The sequence below is a fragment of the Dipodomys merriami genome, unplaced genomic scaffold (genome assembly GCF_024711535.1).
Source record: "Dipodomys merriami isolate MVZ:Mamm:240054 unplaced genomic scaffold, mDipMer1.0.p SCAF_1, whole genome shotgun sequence".
In the NCBI taxonomy this organism is placed as follows: domain Eukaryota; kingdom Metazoa; phylum Chordata; class Mammalia; order Rodentia; family Heteromyidae; genus Dipodomys; species Dipodomys merriami.
The window spans coordinates 6,359,601-6,380,537 of record NW_027202270.1 but is presented as its reverse complement, the minus strand read 5'-3'; the positions used below and the strand labels follow the sequence as shown (position 1 = coordinate 6,380,537).

General features: G+C 53.6%; 2 protein-coding genes across 3 annotated transcripts in view; both read left to right on the top strand.

Annotated features, from left to right (window-relative positions):
• Dis3l2 (DIS3 like 3'-5' exoribonuclease 2) overlaps positions 1 to 2,886 on the top strand; it is a 401,227-nt gene extending 398,341 nt beyond the window's left edge. For both annotated transcript variants that reach the window (XM_070014895.1, XM_070014884.1), the window contains 4 exons: positions 486 to 616; positions 759 to 863; positions 1,950 to 2,051; positions 2,404 to 2,886. In XM_070014895.1, coding sequence (XP_069870996.1) covers positions 486 to 616; positions 759 to 863; positions 1,950 to 2,051; positions 2,404 to 2,547 — 482 coding nt within the window. In that variant the 3' untranslated portion in view covers positions 2,548 to 2,886. The remainder of the gene's footprint in view (positions 1 to 485; positions 617 to 758; positions 864 to 1,949; positions 2,052 to 2,403) is intronic.
• Positions 2,887 to 17,255: 14,369 nt separating this feature from the next.
• Positions 17,256 to 20,510, top strand: LOC138811283 (intestinal-type alkaline phosphatase-like). The gene is made up of 10 exons (XM_069999047.1): positions 17,256 to 17,532; positions 17,652 to 17,767; positions 17,939 to 18,113; positions 18,204 to 18,376; positions 18,490 to 18,624; positions 18,712 to 18,784; positions 18,867 to 19,001; positions 19,076 to 19,267; positions 19,590 to 19,706; positions 19,791 to 20,510. The coding sequence occupies exons 1-10, from the start codon at positions 17,256 to 17,258 to the stop codon at positions 20,084 to 20,086; spliced, it is 1,689 nt and encodes a 562-aa protein (XP_069855148.1). The 3' UTR covers positions 20,087 to 20,510.
• Positions 20,511 to 20,937: the final 427 nt, after the last annotated feature.

Below are 20,937 nucleotides of genomic sequence, written 5' to 3'. Positions count from 1 at the left end.
ACCTAAAAGCTGCCCCTTCAGCCCAGAGCTGGTGGCTCACGCCTGTAATCCTAGCTACCCAGGAGTCTGAGATCTGAGAATCCAGGTTCAAAGCCAGCCTGGGCAGGAAAGTCCATGAGACTCCTATCTCCAATAAACCACTCAGAAAACCAGAAGTGGTGCTGTGGCTCAAGTAGTAGAGCACTAGCCTTGAGCTGAAGAGCTGAGGGACAGTGCCCAGGTCCAGAGTTCGAGCCCCACAACCGACCAAAAAAAAAAAACCCACCAAAAACAAAAAAACTGCCCCTTCATATAAGGAGGCTACAGTGGGGCTCACCACCAGCCTAGACAGAGGTGGGCTCCAAGGCCTCTTCCGGGGGGTTGCCTTCCCAGTGTTGGAACTGAGCAGTAGGGGCAGGTAGGGGCCTTAGCTTGTGCCTAGGCCAGGGCACCATGCTGTCTAACACCACGCCCCTCACCAGTGGCCCTGACCACCCTCTCATCAGGCTACAGGGAACAGCCAGACACTGAGCCCAGTACCATACAGAAGCAGGCGGACCACTGCAATGACCGCCGCATGGCATCCAAGCGTGTACAGGAGCTTAGCACCAACCTCTTCTTTGCTGTCCTGGTCAAGGTAAGCCCTGACCTAGTACCTTCTCCCCACCCCACTTCACCTGCCCCTCCAGGGTGCCTACTAACCAGGAGCCTCAAGAAATGCCAGTGTCCCTGCCCCTTGCCACTATAGAGGTGCCACGGCCGGAGCTCTGTTCCCACAGGAGACTGGCCCCTTGGAGTCAGAAGCCATGGTGATGGGTGTCCTGAACCAAGCCTTCGATGTGCTGGTGCTGCGTTACGGGGTACAGAAGCGTATCTACTGCAACGTGAGTGCCCAGTGTGAGCAGGAGGCCATGCTGTCCCGCAGGACTAAGTCCCTGTCTCGCCCCCGGACTTAACACAGGATTCCCTGCTTTCCTCTTTGTCTCCACACCTACTTCTGGGATTCCTCTCTATGTCACTGACCCAGAGCAGGCCATGGTGGCCTCACAAACATGGAGGACACTGAGGTCCCTGTTGCCCTCCTTGATACCAGAGAGACACAGACCGTATGGGTCCCACTGGCACGTGGCAGCAGAGGGTCAAAAACCCTGACCCAAACCTGCCCACGGGGCCCTGCCAGGACAACCCATCTAGGCCTGCCTTGGTATGTATGTATGTATGTATGTATGTATGTAGGTAGGTAGGTAGGTAGGTAGGTAAGGTGTAGTATTTATTTATTTGCTGGTCCTGGGGCTTGAACTCAGGTCCTGGGCATTGTACTTTTATTGGAATATTAGGAAGGAAAGGCCATAGGATAGCTCATAGCCACTCTAAAAAGAAGGAAGACACCTGACCTTGCCTTGGCTCCGGTCCTGGGTGATTTATTAAGAGTGTTCCAAGGAGCATATATGCCTCTCCTATTGCCATCTGAGAGAACCTGGTGCTAGCCAGTCCCCTGCCCCAGCTTTGAATTCCTAACATCTAGAGTGCTTGGAGGTGTGCAGTCCCACTCATAGTGTGGAATAGACATGGAATGAATGAAATTGGGAGGAGCAGAAGAGAAAGAGTATGTCTGTCTGGAAACAATCAAGTGCTTGTGCTAAAGTTTGTTGAGCAGTATGGAAGTCCAGATCTAGGTCAGATCTGCAACCCACCAGCCCACAGCGTGTGCTATCAGACCCAATACCAGCAGAGGGCCCAGTCTGTGCACTACTGCGGGTCCCACCATTCGAGCCCTGGCCCCCTCCTCAGGTGCTGCTTTATCTGAACACCTTTGAAAGCTGGCTGCTGACAATGGTCCCTGTCGGAGTCAAGCAGCCAGCAGTGGGCAGCAGAACAGGGAACTGGCTCTATCAGGCTAGGCCATGGCAGAGGGAAGCTGGGAGACAGCATCCACAGCCCAACGCCTGAGGTCCTGTGTGTGTACCCAGGCGCTGGCCTTGCGGTCCTACCACTATCAGAAGGTGGGGAAGAAGCCGGAGCTTACACTTGTTTGGGAGCCTGAAGACCTGGAACAGGAGCCCACACGGCAGGTCAGAACCCCTGTGTCCTGTCTATCTCTTCCTTCTGCCTTACCAGTACAGGAGGCTACTCTCCAGGATGGCAGGCTCCCTCGTGTGGTTTCAGCCCCAGGGTCTCTCGAGAAGCTTATGAAAGCTATGGCTTCACACCCCAATGATGCTATAGAGTGGCTCTCGGTGCAGAGGCTACCCTATCCCAGACCCTTGTAAATGCTTACTGTGTGAGAACCCAGACCACCTGGGTCCCTCAGGTTCCCCAGACCCCATGGCTGGAGTTTACACGTGAGCCACAGAGGCTTAGGGGCTTCAGGGCCAGCTGGGCTTTGCCCTCACTGTGCCCTCACTATGTCTGGTTCTGCTGTAGACCATCACCATCTTCAGCCTGGTAGAAGTGGTCCTGCAGGCGGAGAGTGTGGCCCTCAAGTACAGCGCCATCCTGAAGCGGCCAGGCCCTGAAAGTTCCCTGGGCCTGGAGGAGGAGGAGCCCAATGCTGAGCCGAAGGACTGAGTGCCGCACCGTCACCTGCCTAGCCTGCTGGCTTTCAGGAATGGGACCTTTTGACACCAAAGGGGATTTTTAATTTGTTTTTTTTTTAACAACTCAGGGGTTTATTTTTATTTTCATTTTATTTTATTTTTACAGCTCAGTTTTTAAAGGAACTGGATGGGAAAGGATGGGGTTGGATGGAAGGCTGAGGCCTGGCTAGTGATTCCCCGAACAAAGAGGGCCCCAGTCCCTGCTGGGAGGCCAACCCAGCTTCTACCAGGCCCCCACTGTCCTCCCCGTCCCAGGAAATGGGGGTTCAGCAAATCAGTGTCATGGAATAAAATCAAGTGTGAAGTGCCACGCGCGTGTGTGTGTGTGTGTGTGTGTGTGTGTGTGTGTGTGTGTGTGTGTGTGTGTGCGCGCGCGCGCCACTGGGAAGTCAGGCAGTTGGGCCAAGGGGTCCAGCTCGAGCTCCCCTCACAGCTGAGCCAGGGTCACCAGCCCAGAACCTAGCTGCCAGCTCCAGGATGATTCACAGAGCTGTGTGTGGCAGATTGATGCCGGGGCCTCATTCTGGCTGATTAAAAATGTAATTAGTATGCACAACAGGGAGCTACCCATCACCCTGCACATGTGGCCTCATCTGCCCCTCCCCCACCGTGTCCTCGGCTCCAGCCTGCAGGGCTGTTCCTACACCGGATCTCCAAGTTGGCTAGTCCACAGCCTTCAGTGTGAGCCCGTGTCTCAGGCCCCATTCCTGTGCCTGGCACTGCTGAGGGAGCATGGGGACAGCAGGAGGCCAGGCTGGCTGGAGGACAAGAGGGCCCAAATACCAGTGTTCCTGAGCTGGGAGGGGAGTAAGGACCTGGCGATCCCTCCCATCCTGATTTATCTGCCCCCCCCCCCCGTCCTAAGCCCATACTAGCCTCCTCTCTCATGGCTCTCTAGGCAGAGATGGACAACTGAGCAGCCCTGCCCACAACTGGCCTGGCTTGGTCCACACCCCTTCCCTGCAAACTGGAGAAGTACAGATTGGCTTCCTCGAGAGCAGTCAGAATCTAGGGGTAAAAAAAAAAAAAAGCGTTAATCTACGCCCCTGTCCCACCACGCTGCTTCCTGAAGTGTCCAGATTAATGGGCTGCTTTCAGTTCTCTTAAGTGTCTCTAGTGGAGGACCTTGCAGTGACGGAGGCAGCTGTGGTGCTGTTCCCCCTAGGGGAAACCAAAGGACTCGGGGCTTTACCTCCGCGCTCCGCAGACAGCTCACAGACCGTCCATCTGCCACTGCCAAGAGCACGCCTCCTGCTTCTAGCCCAATAGCTGCCTTCTGGCCCCAAAGTTCTGGAAAGCAAGGGAAGTGGGGAGCTGGTAACTTGGTATTTGGATAAGGAAAAGCCTTCTAGGTGCTTCCCCAGCCAGGACAGACACACTGAAGGTTCCCAAGGTGACATTCCTACACTGCCTCATCCTGCAAGACCGTGCCACCCAAATTCTCTGCTCGGTCAGATCTAAGCTGTCCCTGAGGGAGGCAATGGCAGAGTGCTGGGTTCCCCTCAGGTGGCAGAGGATGGAACCAGATGCTGCCTGATTGTCCCAGTGCAGAGTGGCCACTCCGTCAGCAAGGGAGCGCTGCTGCCCCGATGTGCGTGGGAGCCAGGTGCCAGGTGCCAGGCTCGGAGCTTCTCCCGGCAGATTCACCTCCCCCTCAGGCTCCCAGAGCACCCCTGTCCCCGCCGTCCCCACGGGAGCTCAGGGGCCATGCTGCCCCTGGCCGCACCATCCTGTTTGAAAAGTGGAAAGAGGTCTCTGCCACAGATGGCACAGGCAGACTGCCCAGCCACAACCAGGACTTGGTGCCTGCCCTCCACCCACTCCACCAAAGTTGAGTATGTTGTCTTCATTCCTTCACTCCACAGACGTCATTGACTCCATTCAGTGCAGGACACTGCTGAACGAGTGTCCCTAAGTCCTGTGAGAGGTGGCCAGATCAAACCTCACAAGGAGGGCTGCCTAGTCCGCCACCCCAAACACTCACATGTCTGTGCAGGCCACAGCCCGGGGCAGAGCGCATCTGTTTTTCTCCAGGGCCCCCTCAGGTAAGGAAGGAAGACGCCCAAATAATCCCACTTCACCACCAGGTTCTGCCCATGCTCAGAGGTGGGCGAGTGTATGCCCAGCCATGCAGGGTCGTTGCCAGATTCCTAGACGCAAAGGAAGATGGAAGTGGCAGTAAGCTTGGCTTGTGTAAGGGGCAAGGTGGCCTCCTGTCCCGAGGAGGGTAGGGGCAGACCCCCTGCCCAGCCCTGTGCAAAGCATGTGCCCCCTTCCCCAGCCTGCAGGAAGCTCCTGGGACACCATGTGGTGGAAGCAGGAAGGGCAGGTGCCAGGGGGAGGAGAGGCCTTGGCAGAAACAACTCTGGTGCCCACTGCAGCCCCTGTGGCCATGAGGCAGGCGCAGGCCAACAGGAGAAGTGCCTGAGAGGAACGCACCCAAATGTCCCGAAAAGCCCGGGATGGACCTTTGCCCAGCACCGGGGCACATGAGCACAGTGCAGACTAGAATGGCAACAGCTAAGGCCAGAGACTGGGCTGCCGCTAGAGACCATAGTATCTCAAACGCTGCTATGGGACCTTCAGAGACTGGGCTGCCCGGGAAGGGCTGAGCGCAGCACCAAGAGGCGAGAGCGCTGCTGACCAGCAGGAAGCGGAAGCAGTATTGCGAGGGTGCATGGGTATGCGGTGTTCACACTGGCCATGCCTGCCTGGTGTCACTCCTCACCAGGTGGCCTTGAGGAGGAAGTGGCTGTGGTTGGGCCTTAGAAGAAAAGGAGGGGGCATTCTAGGCAAGGAGAGCCTGAAGCCAGCGCCTTGGAGCTGGGGCTGGGGCTGGATCTGCCTGGCTAAAGGTCATTGCCGTGGGCTTCAGTGTGCAGATTACAAACTCACCCCTTCTCACTACCTCCCCGAAGTCCACCTCAAAAGCGAACATGTTTATTTTAAGGCATTATGGCAGTGCAGTGAAAACAGAGGAGAAAACGTCCCTTTGGAAGCTGGAAAATGGCATGTGAGCAAACATCCTTCTCTCCCCCCCCCCCGGGTCCCCAGGTGTCCCCTAAGACCTGGGAAAAGTGAGCCCAAAGGTCACCAACAAAAATGTGGGAGTCAGCCCCATCTGCACCACAGGACCCCCCACACCCACACCCACACCGAGCAGTGAGTTCTACTTGCCCCCCGGGAAGGGAGAGGGATAGCTGTAGCAACTGTATCAAGTAAATCAGCTGCAGCCCAGACGCCCAGCCTCCTCCTGCGGGGCCCAGCAACTGCCCCCTCCCCACACTAGCAGAGATGGAAGATCCGTCACTGAAGGGGTAAACTCAGGGTCTTTGGGCTGGGGCCACTCAGGACACTGGCAGCCAGACAGGAGCTGGGAAATGTCTTTCCCAGGGGTTTCTTGTCCTCATATAAAACACAATACTCCAGCATCAAAAGTTCCCCAACTAAATGTCCCAGCCAGGTGGCTCACAGGCAATCAATCAGTCTACAAGCTCCCAGGGTACTTGGAGCTTGGTATTTGTAGATGCCAACCATAAATATAGAGAGACAGTCAAGGACAAAAGCACACAGAAAAGGAGTTTCATGGAGAAAACAGACTATGCAGGGAGAGGGAAGAAAGTGTCAGAAAAACACTTGCCACTTAGAAACAATGTCAGTTTCCATTGAAGGTGTCCACTGATGTTTGCAAAGGGATGAGAGCCATCATAAAACAAGAACAGGGTACTCACAAAAATAGCCATTGGAAAAAGCACAGGTCCTTAGAGGTGTCCGATTCTAAACATTTTTACTAGCTTTGCTGTGGTGCTGAGGCTCAAGCCCCAGGGCCTTGCACATGCGCTCTTACCACTGAGCCTCATCTCAAAACGTAGACATTCAAGTTCTTCAGCAGTGGGTGTCCCATGTATTCATTCTCAAAAAGAATGAGCTCTGCCACATGAGGACGTAGGCCAAGGAATAGGAAAGCAGACAGGAAATGGCCTTACCAGTCAGATTATGGGAGTCTATTTGTACTTCCCAGAAAGAAATTGTAGTGAGAAGCTCTTGTGTTGGCAGTCCCTGATCCTTGGGTACTCAAAGCCTGTGGGATGGACTGAGCGATGCAGTACCTCATAGCCCTGCAAGCCCTGAGAGCTGGGAGCCCGTAGCTCCAGGCTTCGGAAGCCAGTGGCATTGGACTCAGGTCGTTGGGAATGGTGGCTTATTGCTCTCGTCTTGAACACCAGTGGCCCCATCCTTGGCAGCTGTTGTAACCCTCAGTTTTCAGAAGCAATGAGCAATAGCAGCAGGCAGTGCCTGCTAGCTGTTACAGCTCCTATAGCAGTTACTGTGTCAGCTCTTAAGCCTAGGATGTTCGGGACACTTTTCCCTCAAGTCTTGGCAGCCCCTCGCAGCTCTCCCAGCAATCTGAGGCCATAATCTCTTACCTTCATTTCTCAGCTGGTCTGTACCACCTCCTCTCACTGCTGCTCCATGGAACATTCCTGCGTCCACTCACTGCCATTTCTGGGCAGCCACTTACGCTCAGCCTGCTGTACCAATGATAAAGATCAAAAGTAAGCAAGGAAAATCCACTTGAGAGATGCCTTCCATTGGCCCTAAGGTTGCAACCTAAGGGGACAGCACAGGAGGATGTCACCCCACCGATTTAAAAAAAAAAAAGCAAGCCGGGTGGTGGTGGCTTCTGGCTATAATCCTAGCTATTCAGGAGGCTGAGATCTGAGGATTGTGGTTCAAAGCCAGCCTGGGCAGGAAACACTGTGAGACTCTTGTCTCCAATAAACCACTCAGAAAACCGGAAGTGGCGCTGTGGCTCAAGTGGTAGAGAGCTAGCCTTGAGCTGAAGAGCTCAGGCCCAGAGTTCAAGCCCCATGACTGACCAAAAAGAAAAAAAAAGCCGAGTGCTCTGCCTACGTATCTGGAGGGGGTGCAGCAAGGGTGTGTGTACCAATTACCTGACTCCTGCTGGGCCCTCAGGATGTGCTCCCCCTCTGGTCCAGGTGAAAATTGCTGCAGGATCATCTGGAGCTTTAGTTCACTAGTGGTAGGGAAAGAATAATAAATCCAAGCTACTTGAAGTAGCCCTGGCTGTATTCAAACACTGCCTTCTGGAGCTGGAGTTGCGCTTCAGCAGTGAGTGGTTGCAGTGTGGCTTCCCTGAGGCATCTGTGGAGTCCTCAAAGGAGCTAGGCTGCCTTGAGGCCTCCAGTTGGTGGATTGGCTAAAATTTCTCCTCTTAAGGCAGCCAGGGCACCAGGAAAGAGTCTGACAGCCGTCAACTAGGGAACCAAAGCACCCTAGCTCTCATCTTAGCCTACTTCAAGAAAAAATAGACAAAAGAGGTGTATACAATTAAGGTGTGTACAATTAAGTGACTTATTGGTGTTTCAGACTGATAAGCATCTTGAGGACTTTCCTGCCTGACTTGGCTTCCAAAGGGAGATCCCCAGATCACAGCCTCCAGAGTAGATAGGATTACAGGAGTGAGCCTTGGTGTCTGGCTATAGGCAGCTCAGAGTCAGCCTCAGATTGGGATCCTCCTACTTGTGCATCCTTTACAGTTGTAAATCACAAACTCCTTCTACCATCCCTAGCTTATTGGTTGAGATGAAATATTTCTTACCAACTTTTTGCTGAGGCTAGCCTTGAACTTTGACCTCCCAATTTCTACCTTCTAAGTAGCTGGGATTATGGACAGGTGCCATCATGCTTGGCTTTTGTTTTTATTTGTTTGTTTTTTAAGACCAGGTGTCAGTATGTACTTGCAGCTGGCCTTAATCTCTCAATCCTCCTACCTCATCCTCCCAGATGCTAGGATTATATGTATGCAGCACCACACCCAGCGATGTAGCAATGTTTAACTATTTTACGCTTTTGTGTGTACACATGTATGTGGTGTTAGGAATTGAACCCAGGGTCTCACTTGGTAGGTAAGTGCTTTACCACTTGATCCATGCCCCAGAGGTTTTATTAGTATTTTTTGTTTTTGAGATAGGGTCTGATTAACTTTGCCCCAATTGGCCTCCAACTCTTTTTAAAATGTTTTTCATTGTTGTTATAAAGGTGGTGTTCAGAAGGGATGCAGTTACATAAGTCAGGTAAAGAGTACATTTCTTTGTGGACAGTGTCACCCCTTCCCTCAACCACTCCGTTTTGTCCCTCCTGTCCCTGCCTACCAGTTGTGTGGTTTATTTTCAACATAGTGTCTAGTAAGTACCACTTCTGATTTGTTCATCCTTTGTCCCTCCACTTCTCTGTCCCCATTACTCTCCCAAAGACAGTTAAATGCACAAACAAGAACAAAAAAAAGGAAAAATAGCAACAAAGAAAAAAATCTACTTCCATTTCCTTAGCCTCCTCCCAACTCCTTATTTTTCTACTGCCACCTTATGAGTAGCTAGGATTACAGAGGAGCCACCACACCCAACTATGCTTTATTCTTAACCAAATAGATAACTCGTTTGAGGAAAACTTGTGCCATTCTATGCCTCACACCCAGAGGGTTGTGAAGTACTGGGGATGGTGGCAAGGGAGAGGCCCAGCTTCAGGTGGACTGGATGTCTAGAGGGCACTGGCCTCTGCAACAGGACAGTAACATGGATGAAAAGCTGACCCATCGCAGGAGCTGTCGAGAAGATTCCGGTAATATCAAACACTTCAGGACAGGAATAAGTACATAGAGAACAACCCATATATAACTATAAGAAAGCATTGACCAGGGAAAACAATATAAGAAAGAAAAAGTAATTCCACAGTTTACTATCTGGCAAGAGCATTTATATATTCATCATAATATAAATGCTGAATAAGGATCTAAGTTATCCAAGAATGATCTTGGGAGGACTGGAGGCGTGCACATACCGGAGTGTGCTGGTTGGCAAAAAAGAGCTACTGCGCACTGCCTTGGTGGGAAGTTGTGATGGATTCATGATGGCTGGAAATGCCTTGTACTCCTGAACATTCACCCCTCCTCCACCAAGAAAGGCGGCCCTGCGCCCCTGAACCGATTCAGACAGGTTCTGTAGCTAAAGTGATTCTGGCCTAGTTTCCCTCAGGCCTTAAGAGAATGGTAACACTTCTACTTCTGGTCTCATGGAACCCAGCCACCATTTGGTAAGGAAGCTCAGGTAGCTCGGAGGAGGCCCACAGAGAAAGGAGGCTCCCAGCCAAGAGCCACCTTTGCTCTGTCTGCCTTGTTACTGAGCCATCTTGGAAGTAGATTCCCCAGCCCTAGCAAGCCTCCCCAAGCAGACACAAACTGCCTCTAGAAAGTCCTACCCATGCTGCACATTTATGTGGTTTTTTGTTTTTTTAAAGAGCCTGGCTCCAGTGGCTCACGCCTGTAATCCTAGCTACCCAGAAGGCTGAGATCTGAGGATCATGGGTCAAAACCAACCCAGGCAGGAAAGTCTGTAAGCCTCTTTTATTTTTCTTTTTGCTTTTTTGTCGGTCATGGGGCTTGAACTCTGAGCCTGAGCGCTGTCCCTCAGCTCTTCAGCTCAAGGTGAGCGCTCTACCACTTGAGCTACAGCGCCACTTTCGATTTTCTGGTGGTTTATTGGAGATAGGAGTCTCACAGTCTTTCCTGCCTGGGCTGGCTTTGAACGGCGATCCTCAGATCTCAGCTTCCTGAGTAGCTAAGATGACAAGTGTGAGCCACCAACACCAGGTTTATAAGCCTCTTATCTGCAATAAACCACTCAGAAAACCAAAAGTGGTGCTGTGGCTTAAGTGGTAGAGCTCTAGCCTTGAGCTGAAGAGCTGAGGGACAGCACCCAGGCCCAGAGTTCAAACCTCATGACTGACCAAAAGATAATTGTAGAAAGTAGTTTTTAAATAGTTCATTAACACAATAGATAACAGTATGAATGTAACATATAAATGGATACAACTAAACTGTTAAGAATGAAGTGTTACAGGGACAATGGTTGTGTGTGTGTGTGATTGTTTGTGAGATGGGAAAATGCCAGGAGGAGACAAGGAAATGCTGTGTTTTAACAAATCCTTTGATCTATTTGATACTTGAAACTACATTCATGCCTACTTCAGATTAAAACAAAAACTGAAAGTAAAAAATGAAACAAAAGCAATTTATCCTTGCAGGAATAGATCTACAACTGGTTTAAAAGGCTTCTTGTATATTCAGCAAAGGATGCATTAAACCAACCATTATTCTGGCAACTAAGATAAAATTCCTGCTGACAGGCAATCTGATTTTCCCAGCTAGTTAAAATGCTGCCTAAGGTCTTCCACTTAAAGATGAAGGTGGCAGGGCTTGGCAGGGATAAATCCTAGTCTGCCTCACAGCCTCAGAGTCCAAGGCAAAGGGGACAGAGCCTGGACAGAGTGAGCAGGAGCTGCCATCAGGCCTAGGGAGGCTTCTAGGGTCTTTGCTGGGCAGCATCACAGGTTTTCATGGGTTGAGTTCACAGAAGGGGTTCTTGGGATGGAGGCAAGAGGAACTGAAGAAGATTCAGCGATATGGAAAGGACTATATCTTATTCCTTCAAAAAGTAAAAATCTATAAAGTCTCTTTGAATAGAGGAAGAAAGAAAGGACATACCGAGCTGTAGGAAGTCCTGAAGGTAACCTGTGTTTGGGTTGGACCTCACGCATTTTCTCCCTACCCCAAACCATTGTCTGATAGACCTTGTGTATATACCCAACTCAAAAGGTGTAAAAGCTATAATCAGGAACCGCCATTTTGAATCTTTAGCTCTCTCATTTCTCCTATTTCTCCATAGTTTAACCCTGTTATACTAAGATAAATGCTTGTGTAAAAAGAAAGAATGTGGGCTGGGAAGGTGGCTCAGTGGTAGAGCGCTTGCCTTGCATGCCTGAGGCCCTGGGTTCGATTCCTCAGCACCACATAAGCAAAAAGAAAAAAGCCAGAAGTGGCGCTGTGGCTCAAGTGGTAGTGTGCTAGCTGAGGGACAGCGCCCAGGCCCAGAGTTCAGGCCCCACGACCGACCCAAAAAAAAAAAAGAATGAGCCCTAAACTGCGTGTGGTGGTAAGTAATCCAGAAGGCAGAGGCAAGAAGATCTTGAGTTTGAGGCCAGCCTGGGCAAAGTTAGCAAGTTTATCTCAAAGACAAAGTTCAAAACAAAAGGGCTAGGATTGTAGCTCAAGTGATAAAGCACTTTCCCAGTAAGTGTGCGGTCCTGAGTTCAAGTACCACCACACATATACAGAAAGAAGTGGATGGTGGACGGAAGAAGGAAGGATGGTTATGGCCACAAAGAAAGTTATGGCTGGGCACCAGTAGCTCCCACCTGTAATCCTCCCTACTCTTGAGGATGAGAGCTAAGGGTCACATTTTGAAGCTAGACCAGGCAGAGAAGTCCTTGAGACCCCCATCTCCAAGAAGCCAGATGTGGAGACATAGCTCAAGGGGTAGAGTACCAGCCTTGGGCAAAAAAAGCTAAACAAGAGTCTGAGGCCCTGAGTTTAAATCCCAGTAACCACCCACACCCACACATACCCCTCTCCCAAAAAGGCAAAAGAGAAAGTTCTGAGCTAAAGGTGACCCTTGTTTATAAAGTACCTGATTAACATGAAAAGGGCCCTGGGTTCAATCCCTACCCCAGGATGCTTGTCAAAAACCCAACAGCAACAAAACAGAGCTTCTGGAGAAAGACGGGTTACTGTCTGTACTAGAAGAATGCACTTGAGCTTGAATCTGAACATGACTAACTCAGGTTGTGAGTGTAAGACCTACCTGCAAGATAATCACTCTGAACCTGCTTTTATCTTTTTGAGTTTTCTAGTCATCAAGGGCTTATTTTTTTTAATCTACTGAATGTTATTTTAGGAGATAGGACCCATTTACATAATATATTTTTCTCAAAAAGAAAGTTGTTTTATGCCAGCAGTTTTGTGAACTGTGTGATAGCTTATAATAGTCATACATTGTACATTGCTCTGCTCTGAAAAGCAGCTAAGTAAATGGAGTAAAAGCAACAGAAATTGGATGCAAATAGAATATGAAACTACAATTGGCCGTTAGTATATTTCACCTTAATAGATTTTCAGACTAGCAAGGCGTGATTGGAGTCAAATTGTTTTCCTGGCTCTCTAGATACCAAATCACAGAGAAATTCCAGAATGCAGCACTGGAGACCCTGGACTTTGGTCTGGCTCTCCCCCATGGCCAGGGCACCTGGCCTACAGAAGTCTGTGCTCATCCCTTGCCCTGGAGGATGGCTTGGAGCTACAGCCCAGGAGAACTGCCACTAAGGGGTGTCTCCCTAGGAATGAGTCACCTCCTTTAGCATTGCCGACCTTGGCCTCCCACACTTCCCACAAGCTCCAAGACTGGCCTCTGCTCTGAGCTGAAGAGCTGAGGGGCAGCACCCAGACCCAGAGTTCAAGCCCCACAACCGACAAAACAAAAAACAAAAAAAACCTGCCAGTGTCTATCTAGGGGTACAAAAGCCCTATTTAAAAGGCAGGGAGGCAGGGTGCCAATGGCTCATGCCTGTAATCCTAGCTACTTAGGAGGCTAAGATCTCAGGATCAAGATTCAAAGCCAGCCCAAGCAGGAAAGTCTATGAGACTCTGATTCCCAATTAAATACCAGAAAACTGGAAGTGGCTCTGTGACTCAAGTTGTAGAGCGTTCTCCTTGAGCTGAAGAGTGCAGGGACAGCGCCCAAGCCCAGAGTTCAAGCCCCATGACCGACCAAAAGAAAAAAAATCCAAAAGGGCTGTGAGTCCTGCCCCATTACCCTGGTAACCAGTGCCCTGAGTTACTCAGAAGCTTGCTCACAGAGTTTCTCAGACAGTAAGCCCAGAGGGTGCAGAAGAAGGAGGGGACAAAATGGAAGACAAACCGGAAGTGGGAGTCTCAGACATTTCGCCTGGGATCCAGAGGCCAACCAGCAGCCTCAGGAAGGATCCAAAAACCTGCACTGGAAGAAATCAGAAAATACTTTATTTTGAGCCCACCATGGAAGATGTGATTCAAACCCCTGGATGGCCTATTATCCATGGAAGAGGCTATGGGAACTGTAGTCACACCACAGAAGAAAGTCCTTAACCAATGTTTACTAAATGTGTTAGTAGTAATACAGGGTATGCCTGTGATAGCAAAGCCTGGCAGAGCTCTTCGCGGGCTTCCTGTGTCCTCTTACAGCAAGCAGTCTCAGCTGCAGGACTGGTGGGGGCCCCTGGAGCCCAGAGGCCCAGCCTGAGTTTACCTAATAGTTATGAGAATGTTAAATCATGCAAAAGTCAATGAAAATGGCGACTCCTGGACCTGAGATAGCATAAGATCACTTGCCTCTCCACCTGCCTTCCACCCCTCCACAATGATTACCTTGTGCTTCCAAGGGCAAACCGTGGACAGACAGAATTGGTTTTTTGGGGTTTTTTTGGGGGGGGTCCAGTCGTGGGGCTTGAACTCTGGGCCTGGGTGCTGTCCCTCAGCTCTTCAGCTCAAGGCTAGCGCTCTACCACTTGAGCCACAGCGCCACTTCTGGCTTTTTTTTCTTTTTGCTTATGTGGTGCTTGGGAATCGAACCCAGGGCTTCATGCATGCAAGGCAAGCGCTCTACCACTGAGCCACCTTCCCAGCCCGACAGAATTGTTTTTTCAGTCTATGTCTGTTTCTCAGGCTGGTCTCAAACTGTGTACGCAAGCAATCCTCCAGCTCCTACAGAATCTTTAATATGAAGTGGTTTCTGTTAGGGTCCATCATGACCATCCCAGGGGACCACTCAGAGGCACGCAGGCACAGGAGAAAGATTATTATAAGGTTTATTACAGGGGCCATATCTCCAAACACCCTCTCCCCTGGGAGAGTGAGCAATATGGCATCTGCCCCTATCCAGGTGGGTAGCTCTGGGGGTAGTAGTGAGGTCCATGAGCAGGTAGGTAGGGCAGAGAGAGAGAGAATAGCCCACTATATGGCAGGAACTCTAGGGCAGGGAGGAGCTCAAGTCTGGGTAGAGCTGAGGACCTGAGGTGGGGATAATGCTAACCGTTTCTGTAGAACTTCAGCTCCTAGGGCCTATGGGGTGGAGGTGGGGGTGAGCAAGGCATAGGCAGATGTTAGGAGACAAGTGAGGGCACCCCACATGTGGAAAGGAGGCTGTTGCATGGGGTTAGGGTTTAAATATAGGCAGCTACAAGACATAAGATTGCCAGGTGCCAGTGGCTCATGCCTGCAATCCTAGTTACCTAGGAGGTTGAGATCTGAGGGTCATGGTTCAAAGAAACAGCATCCAAGCACCAGTTCAAGCCTTAATACTGGCATGTACACACACACACACACACACACACACACACACACACACACACACACACACACACACACACACACACACACACACACACACACACACACACACACACACACTACCATCTTCGATGGCAAAGAAACACATGAGGAAATGCTCATCATCCCTGGCCACAAAGGAAAGGCAAATCAAAGTAATTGTGATTCCATCTCACCGCAGTTAGATTGGCAAACATCATGAATTCAAACAACAAATGTTGGCAGAGATGTGGGGAAAAGGGAACCCTTCTGCACGGCTGGTGGGAATATTAACTAGTACAACCACTCTGGGCCTGCAGCTTCCTCAAATAATAAATATAGACCTTCCCTAGGACCTAGCCATACCACTCCTGGGCATCCACCCAGAACATCACAAGCCAGGATACCATAAAGACACTTACACACCCATGTTCATTGCCACACTAGTCACAATACCTAATATTGTGGAAACAAACCAAAAAAATGTTACCAAGGGGCTGGGAAGGTGGCTCAGTGGTACAGGGCTTGCCCTGCATGCATGAGGCCCTGGGTTTGATTGCTCAGCACCGCATAAGAAAAAAGCCGGAAGTGGCGCTGTGGCTCAAGTGGTAGAATGCTAGCCTTGAGCTGAAGAGCTGAGGGACAGTGCCCAGGCTCAGAGTTCAGGCCCCATGACAGACAAAAACAAAAACAGAAACAAAAAACCTTACCTAGACACAGTGGAATTTTACACAGCCATTAGAGAGAATAATATGTCATTTCTAGGGAAATGGATGTATCTAGAACAAATCATGTTAAGTGAAGTAAGCCAAGCTCAGAGACAAAACTGCACGTGTTTTCTCTGGAGCCATGCCTCCAGCTTCAGCTCCATTTCTTTTAGAACTATCAGGAGATGGGATTACAGAAATACTTCTGAACCCAGCCTAAGGCTACATAGCATCTTATCAGCAGCTACACCAGAAGGTGTCCCCAGGCCTGTGCTGAAAGGCTTCTCCCAGTACTAACCTTCTTGTCTAGGGGAAGAGGAGGCGGCACTCCCAGAGCACAATTCTGCCAGATACCGGGAGCTCACACCTGTAATTCTAGCCACTCAGGAGGCTAAGATCTGAGGAACAAGGCTTGGTAATTCTAGCCATTTAGGAAGCTAAGATCTGAGGAACAAGGCTTGAAACCAACCCACAAAAGACAAATCCATCAGCCTCTTATCTCCAGTTAACTAGCAAAGGGCTGAAGTGGAGATGTGGCTCAAATGGTAGAGCTCCAGCCATGAGTGAAACAGCTGAGAGCCCGGTGCTGGTGGCTCAGCCTATAATCCCAACTACTCAAGAGGCTGAGATCTGAGGATCAAGATTTGAACCCAGCCCAGGTAGAAAAGTCCAGACTCTTATCTCCAATGCACCACCAGAAAACAGGAAGTGGCTTTGGGCTCAAAGCTCAAGGACAATGCACGAGTCCTGAATTCAAGCCCCATAACTAACAACAACAACAACAAAAATTAGAGAGCCCAAAGCACTAAGTTCGGGCCCCACTACTGGTAATATATATATTTACATATATGTGTATATATATTGTTGGTCTTGGGGCTTGAACTCTGGGCCTGGGCACTGTTCCTCAACTCTTCAGCTCAAGGTTAGCGCTCTTCCACTTGAGCCACAACGCCACTTCCTGCTTTCTAGTGGGTTATTGGAGATAAAAGTCTCATGGACTTTCCTACCAGGGCTGGTTTTGAACCATGATCCTCAGATCTCAGCCTCCTGAGTAGCTAAGATTATAGGAGTGAGCCACCGGCACTGGGCAAAACTATTTTTAAAAACCACAAATCCCCACAGTTCTGCCAACTGTTCCAAAGCCCCAGTCCATGCTTATCTGACCCAGGCCGCTGGCCATGTCGGATCAGAACTAGCCCCACCGCTCCCCTCCCCACGTCCTAGTGTCTGTGGGTCCACCTTCCTCAGTAAGAGTCTGCACCAGCCACCACTGCCGGATGAAACGGGGGCCAGGGCGGTGGGGTCACGTGTGCCTGCTTTCTGCCTCCTCTACCCGGCCCCTAGACCTGAATCCAGGCTGCGAACTTTGAGTCCCATCTGCCTTCAGCACCCAGAGTGGAGTCTGGCCCCAGCTGCTGGCAGGAAATGAGGGAGGGGTCCCCAAAAGGCATCAGAGCAGAGCATCCCTGCAAAGAAGGCACCCGGAGCCCATCGGGACTCCAGGCTGAGAAACTAGCCACCCAGCCACACCCTGCCAATTCCTCCAGGGGCTTAGGGTCACAAGACCAGAGCAGGCTTCACACAGCTGCCTGGGGCATGGGAAGGGACAGGAACTTTATCACCCGAAAGCAGCCCTCCGCTAACCACCACCCAGCCTTGCACAGGAAAACCATTCCACTCTCCCCGCCTGCTGCCGGCCCAGCAACCCAGGCAGCCATGCCCAGATCCAGGCTGCTGCTGCTGACTCTGCTCGCCCTGAGACTAGGCGGTCCTGTGGAGTCATCCCAGGTAACCAGGCTTCCCCAGGAGCCACCCACGCCCCAGTCACAACCCCACAACACCGGCCTCCCCGAACCTCTGCCGGCCCCTTGGCCAGTGGAAGAGGAGAACCCCGCCTTCTGGAACCAAAAGGCCGCCGAGGCCCTGCTGGCCGCCAGAAGCCGGCAGCCCCTTCAGACCTCAGCCCACAACCTCATCCTCTTCCTGGGAGACGGTGAGCACACAGACGCACCCCCCCCCCCCGGCCCCGCCCGGCCTCTCAGCCCACCACCAATGCACCCCACAACCCAGGCCAGCCCCGAGGCCAGAGCTGACCGGCTTCTCCTCCCGCAGGCATGGGGGTGTCCACAGTGACGGCCACCCGCATCCTCAAGGGGCAGATGGGGGGCCATCCTGGACCTGAGACGCCCCTGGCCATGGACCGCTTCCCTTATGTGGCTCTGTCCAAGGTGAGCACTGTCACCTGAGCCCCACAGCCTGGGGAGGGGGAGGGGAGGGCTGGTAGGGGCAGAGGGAGACCCCCCAGAGCTGAGCCCAGTTAGGAGTCCTGTCAGTGAGGACGACTCCCCAACTGTCTGGGTGGATTCTGAGCCAGATGAGAGCTGAGTTTCTGTCCCCAGACCTACAACGTGGACAGACAGGTCCCAGACAGCGCAGGCTCAGCCACGGCCTTCCTGTGCGGGGTCAAGGCCCACTTCAAGACCATCGGGCTGAGCGCGGCCGCACGCTTCGGCCAGTGCAACACCACCTTTGGCAACGAGGTCTCGTCTGTGATGCACCGCGCCAAGCGAGCAGGTGCGGGGGGCCGCTGAGCTCAGGACACGGGCAGCATCTTTGGAGGTGTGGGTGACGTGACCCGTGCTGACCCCGGGCCTGTGTGTGCAGGGAAGTCGGTGGGCGTGGTGACCACCACCCGCGTGCAGCACGCGTCCCCGGCGGGCACCTACGCACACACGGTGAACCGCAACTGGTACTCAGACGCCGACATGCCGGCCTCGGCGCTGCAGGAGGGCTGCCGGGACATCGCCGCGCAGCTCGTCTCCAACATGGACATCGACGTGAGCGCGCGGGCGCCGCGGGCCGCGGGCAGGGCGTGGGCAGCTGGGGCTGGGGGGGGGGCACGGGCCGGAGAGCGGCCAGGCCCAGCGCCCAGCTGGTGCTGTGTCCACAGGTGATCCTGGGCGGGGGCCGCAAGTTCATGTTCCCCAAGGGGACCCCGGACCCCGAATACCCAGCGGACGCCTCGCAGGCAGGAAGCAGGCTGGACGGACGCAACCTGGTGCAGGAGTGGCTGGGGCAGCACCAGGTACCCTGGCCCCGGGGCGGCGCGGGCGGGCGGGCGGGCGGGCGGGCGCGCGCGGCCGCCTCCGCGCTGAGCGCTGTGCTCCTCTAGGGGGCGCAGTACGTGTGGAACCGCACAGGCCTCCTGCAGGCGGCCCAGGACCCCGCGGCCACTCACCTCCTGGGTAAGAGCCCGCTGCTGCGCCGCCCCCCGCGCCCCCCGCGCCCCCCGCGGGCCCGGGCTCACCACGCCGCCTCGTCCCTCAGGCCTGTTCGAGCCCACCGAGATGAAGTACGAGATGACCCGAGACCCCGCGCTGGACCCGTCCCTGGAGGAGATGACGGAGGCGGCGCTGCGGGTGCTGAGCAGGAACCCGCGGGGCTTCTACCTCTTCGTGGAGGGTGAGCGGCCGTTCCGGGGGGAGGGGACCCCGGGCAGGAGCCAGCACCCTGGCACTGCCGCCTGCTTCCCGCAGGGGGCCGCATCGACCACGGCCACCACGAGGGCATCGCACACAAGGCGCTGACGGAGGCCGTCATGTTCGACGCCGCCATCGAGAAGGCCGCGCTGCTCACCGACGAGCAGGACACGCTGATCCTCGTCACCGCCGACCACTCCCACGTCTTCTCCTTCGGGGGCTACACACGGCGGGGCACCTCCATCTTTGGTACGCTGGGGACATGGCAGGGCCGTGGAATCCACCTCCCTTCCTTCCCAGGCCTGGTGCTGCCCTGCGCTTTCCAACCCAGCTCCACCGCCCGTGATTTGGGCCTTCGTTGCCCATGAGCGGCTAACTGCTGGGGCTGGCTTTGAACCGAGAGCCTCAGCTCTCAGCCTCCTCAGTAGCTAAGGTCACAGGCGTGGCCCACCAGGCATCAACTGCAGAGCAGGCATCTCTCCGCCTGCCTCAGTTTCTTCTGTGGCACAGGTGGGCTGTGGCACAGGCACCCACACGCAGGAGTGCGAGGCGCCCCCTTCTCCCCGTGCAGGCCTGTCCCCCAATAAGGCCCTGGACGGCAAGTCCTACACGTCCATCCTCTACGCCAACGGCCCGGGCTACGCGCTGGGCCAGGGCGCGCGGCCAGACCCCCGGGAAAGCGAGAGCCGTGAGTGATGGCGATTCCCGGTGGGGGGCGGCGGGGGGCGCGGGGAGCTTGGAGGTCACCGTGCTCAGCGCCCCGTCCCGCCAGGCGCGCCCACCTACCGGCAGCAGGCGGCCGTGCCCTTGGCCTCGGAGACGCACAGCGGGGAGGACGTGGCGGTGTTTGCGCGCGGCCCGCAGGCGCACCTGCTGCATGGCGTCCAAGAGCAGAACTACATCGCGCACGTCATGGCCTTCGCCGCCTGCCTGGAGCCCTACACCGACTGCGGCCTGCCGCCCCCGGCCCGACACGGACAAAGCGCGGGGGTCCGCCTGGACGCCACCCCCGGGACTGTGCTGCTGCTGCTGCTGCTGCTCCTGCTTGGGGGGCCTGGTGCACCCTGAATCCCGTCAGCAGATCCCACTCGGGCCCCAAGCATGGCTTCTGCTGCAACTCCTTTCTCTCTACCTCTGCCGGAGCCTCACACAGCTTCCTGTTCTGGGGTCTCTGCCGGAACCTCACACAGCTTCCTGTTCTGGCGCCTTGGCCGGAGCTGCAACCAGCCGAGCTCAGAGGTAGTCAGCCTTAGACCAGGCAGTACCATCCCCACCCCCACCAGCAGGCCCGGGTGGCGCCGTCACCCCAGCTGTCCCCACGGGCCAAGGCTGGACAGGACCGGTGCTGCCTCTCTTCCACAGACCCGGAGCTGGGTGGGCTGCTGGGTAGGGTCCTGGGCAGGGGAGTCCAGCATGTCCGTATTTGTGACCAGGACCGCCTGCCCTCCTGGGTCCGGATCCTGCTGGAGAGACACTGTGATAATAAAGTGAACTTTCTGCTCACCTTTCTTGTCCTTTTCTTGTTTTGGTCAGTCTTGGGGCTTGAATCTTGCGCCTGGGCTCTGTCCCTGGCTCTTCAGCTCAAGGCAAGTGCTCTTCCACTTGAGCCACAGCACCACTTCTGGTTTTCTGATGGTTAAGTGGAAATAAGGGTCTCACAGACTTTTCTGCCCGGGCTGGCTTTGAACCTCAATCCGGCGTCTGGCCACTCACCTTCTTTTCTAAAGACAAAAAGTCCCAGTGGCGGGTGTGGCAGCGTGCAGGCGGAAGGGCTGCTGGGTGTGATCAGAGGCAGCCAAGGGTCATTAGTTAGGCAAAGGTCCTGGGCGGGGTGTCCCCTCAGGTGATGCCGAGGGGTGCCAATGCTGAGGCCTGGAGCTGCCGCCGCCAAGAGCTCCCAGTGCTCAGATCCTGACGGC

Excerpts from the sequence above, each read along its gene's own strand:
- LOC138811283 (XM_069999047.1), top strand. The coding sequence starts at position 17,256 with ATGCCCAGATCCAGGCTGCTGCTGCTGACTCTGCTCGCCCTGAGACTA. Across the intron at positions 17,768-17,938 it reads CTTATGTGGCTCTGTCCAAG|ACCTACAACGTGGACAGACA; the intron begins GTGAGCACTGTC and ends TTCTGTCCCCAG. Across the intron at positions 19,707-19,790 it reads CCCCCGGGAAAGCGAGAGCC|GCGCGCCCACCTACCGGCAG; the intron begins GTGAGTGATGGC and ends CCGTCCCGCCAG.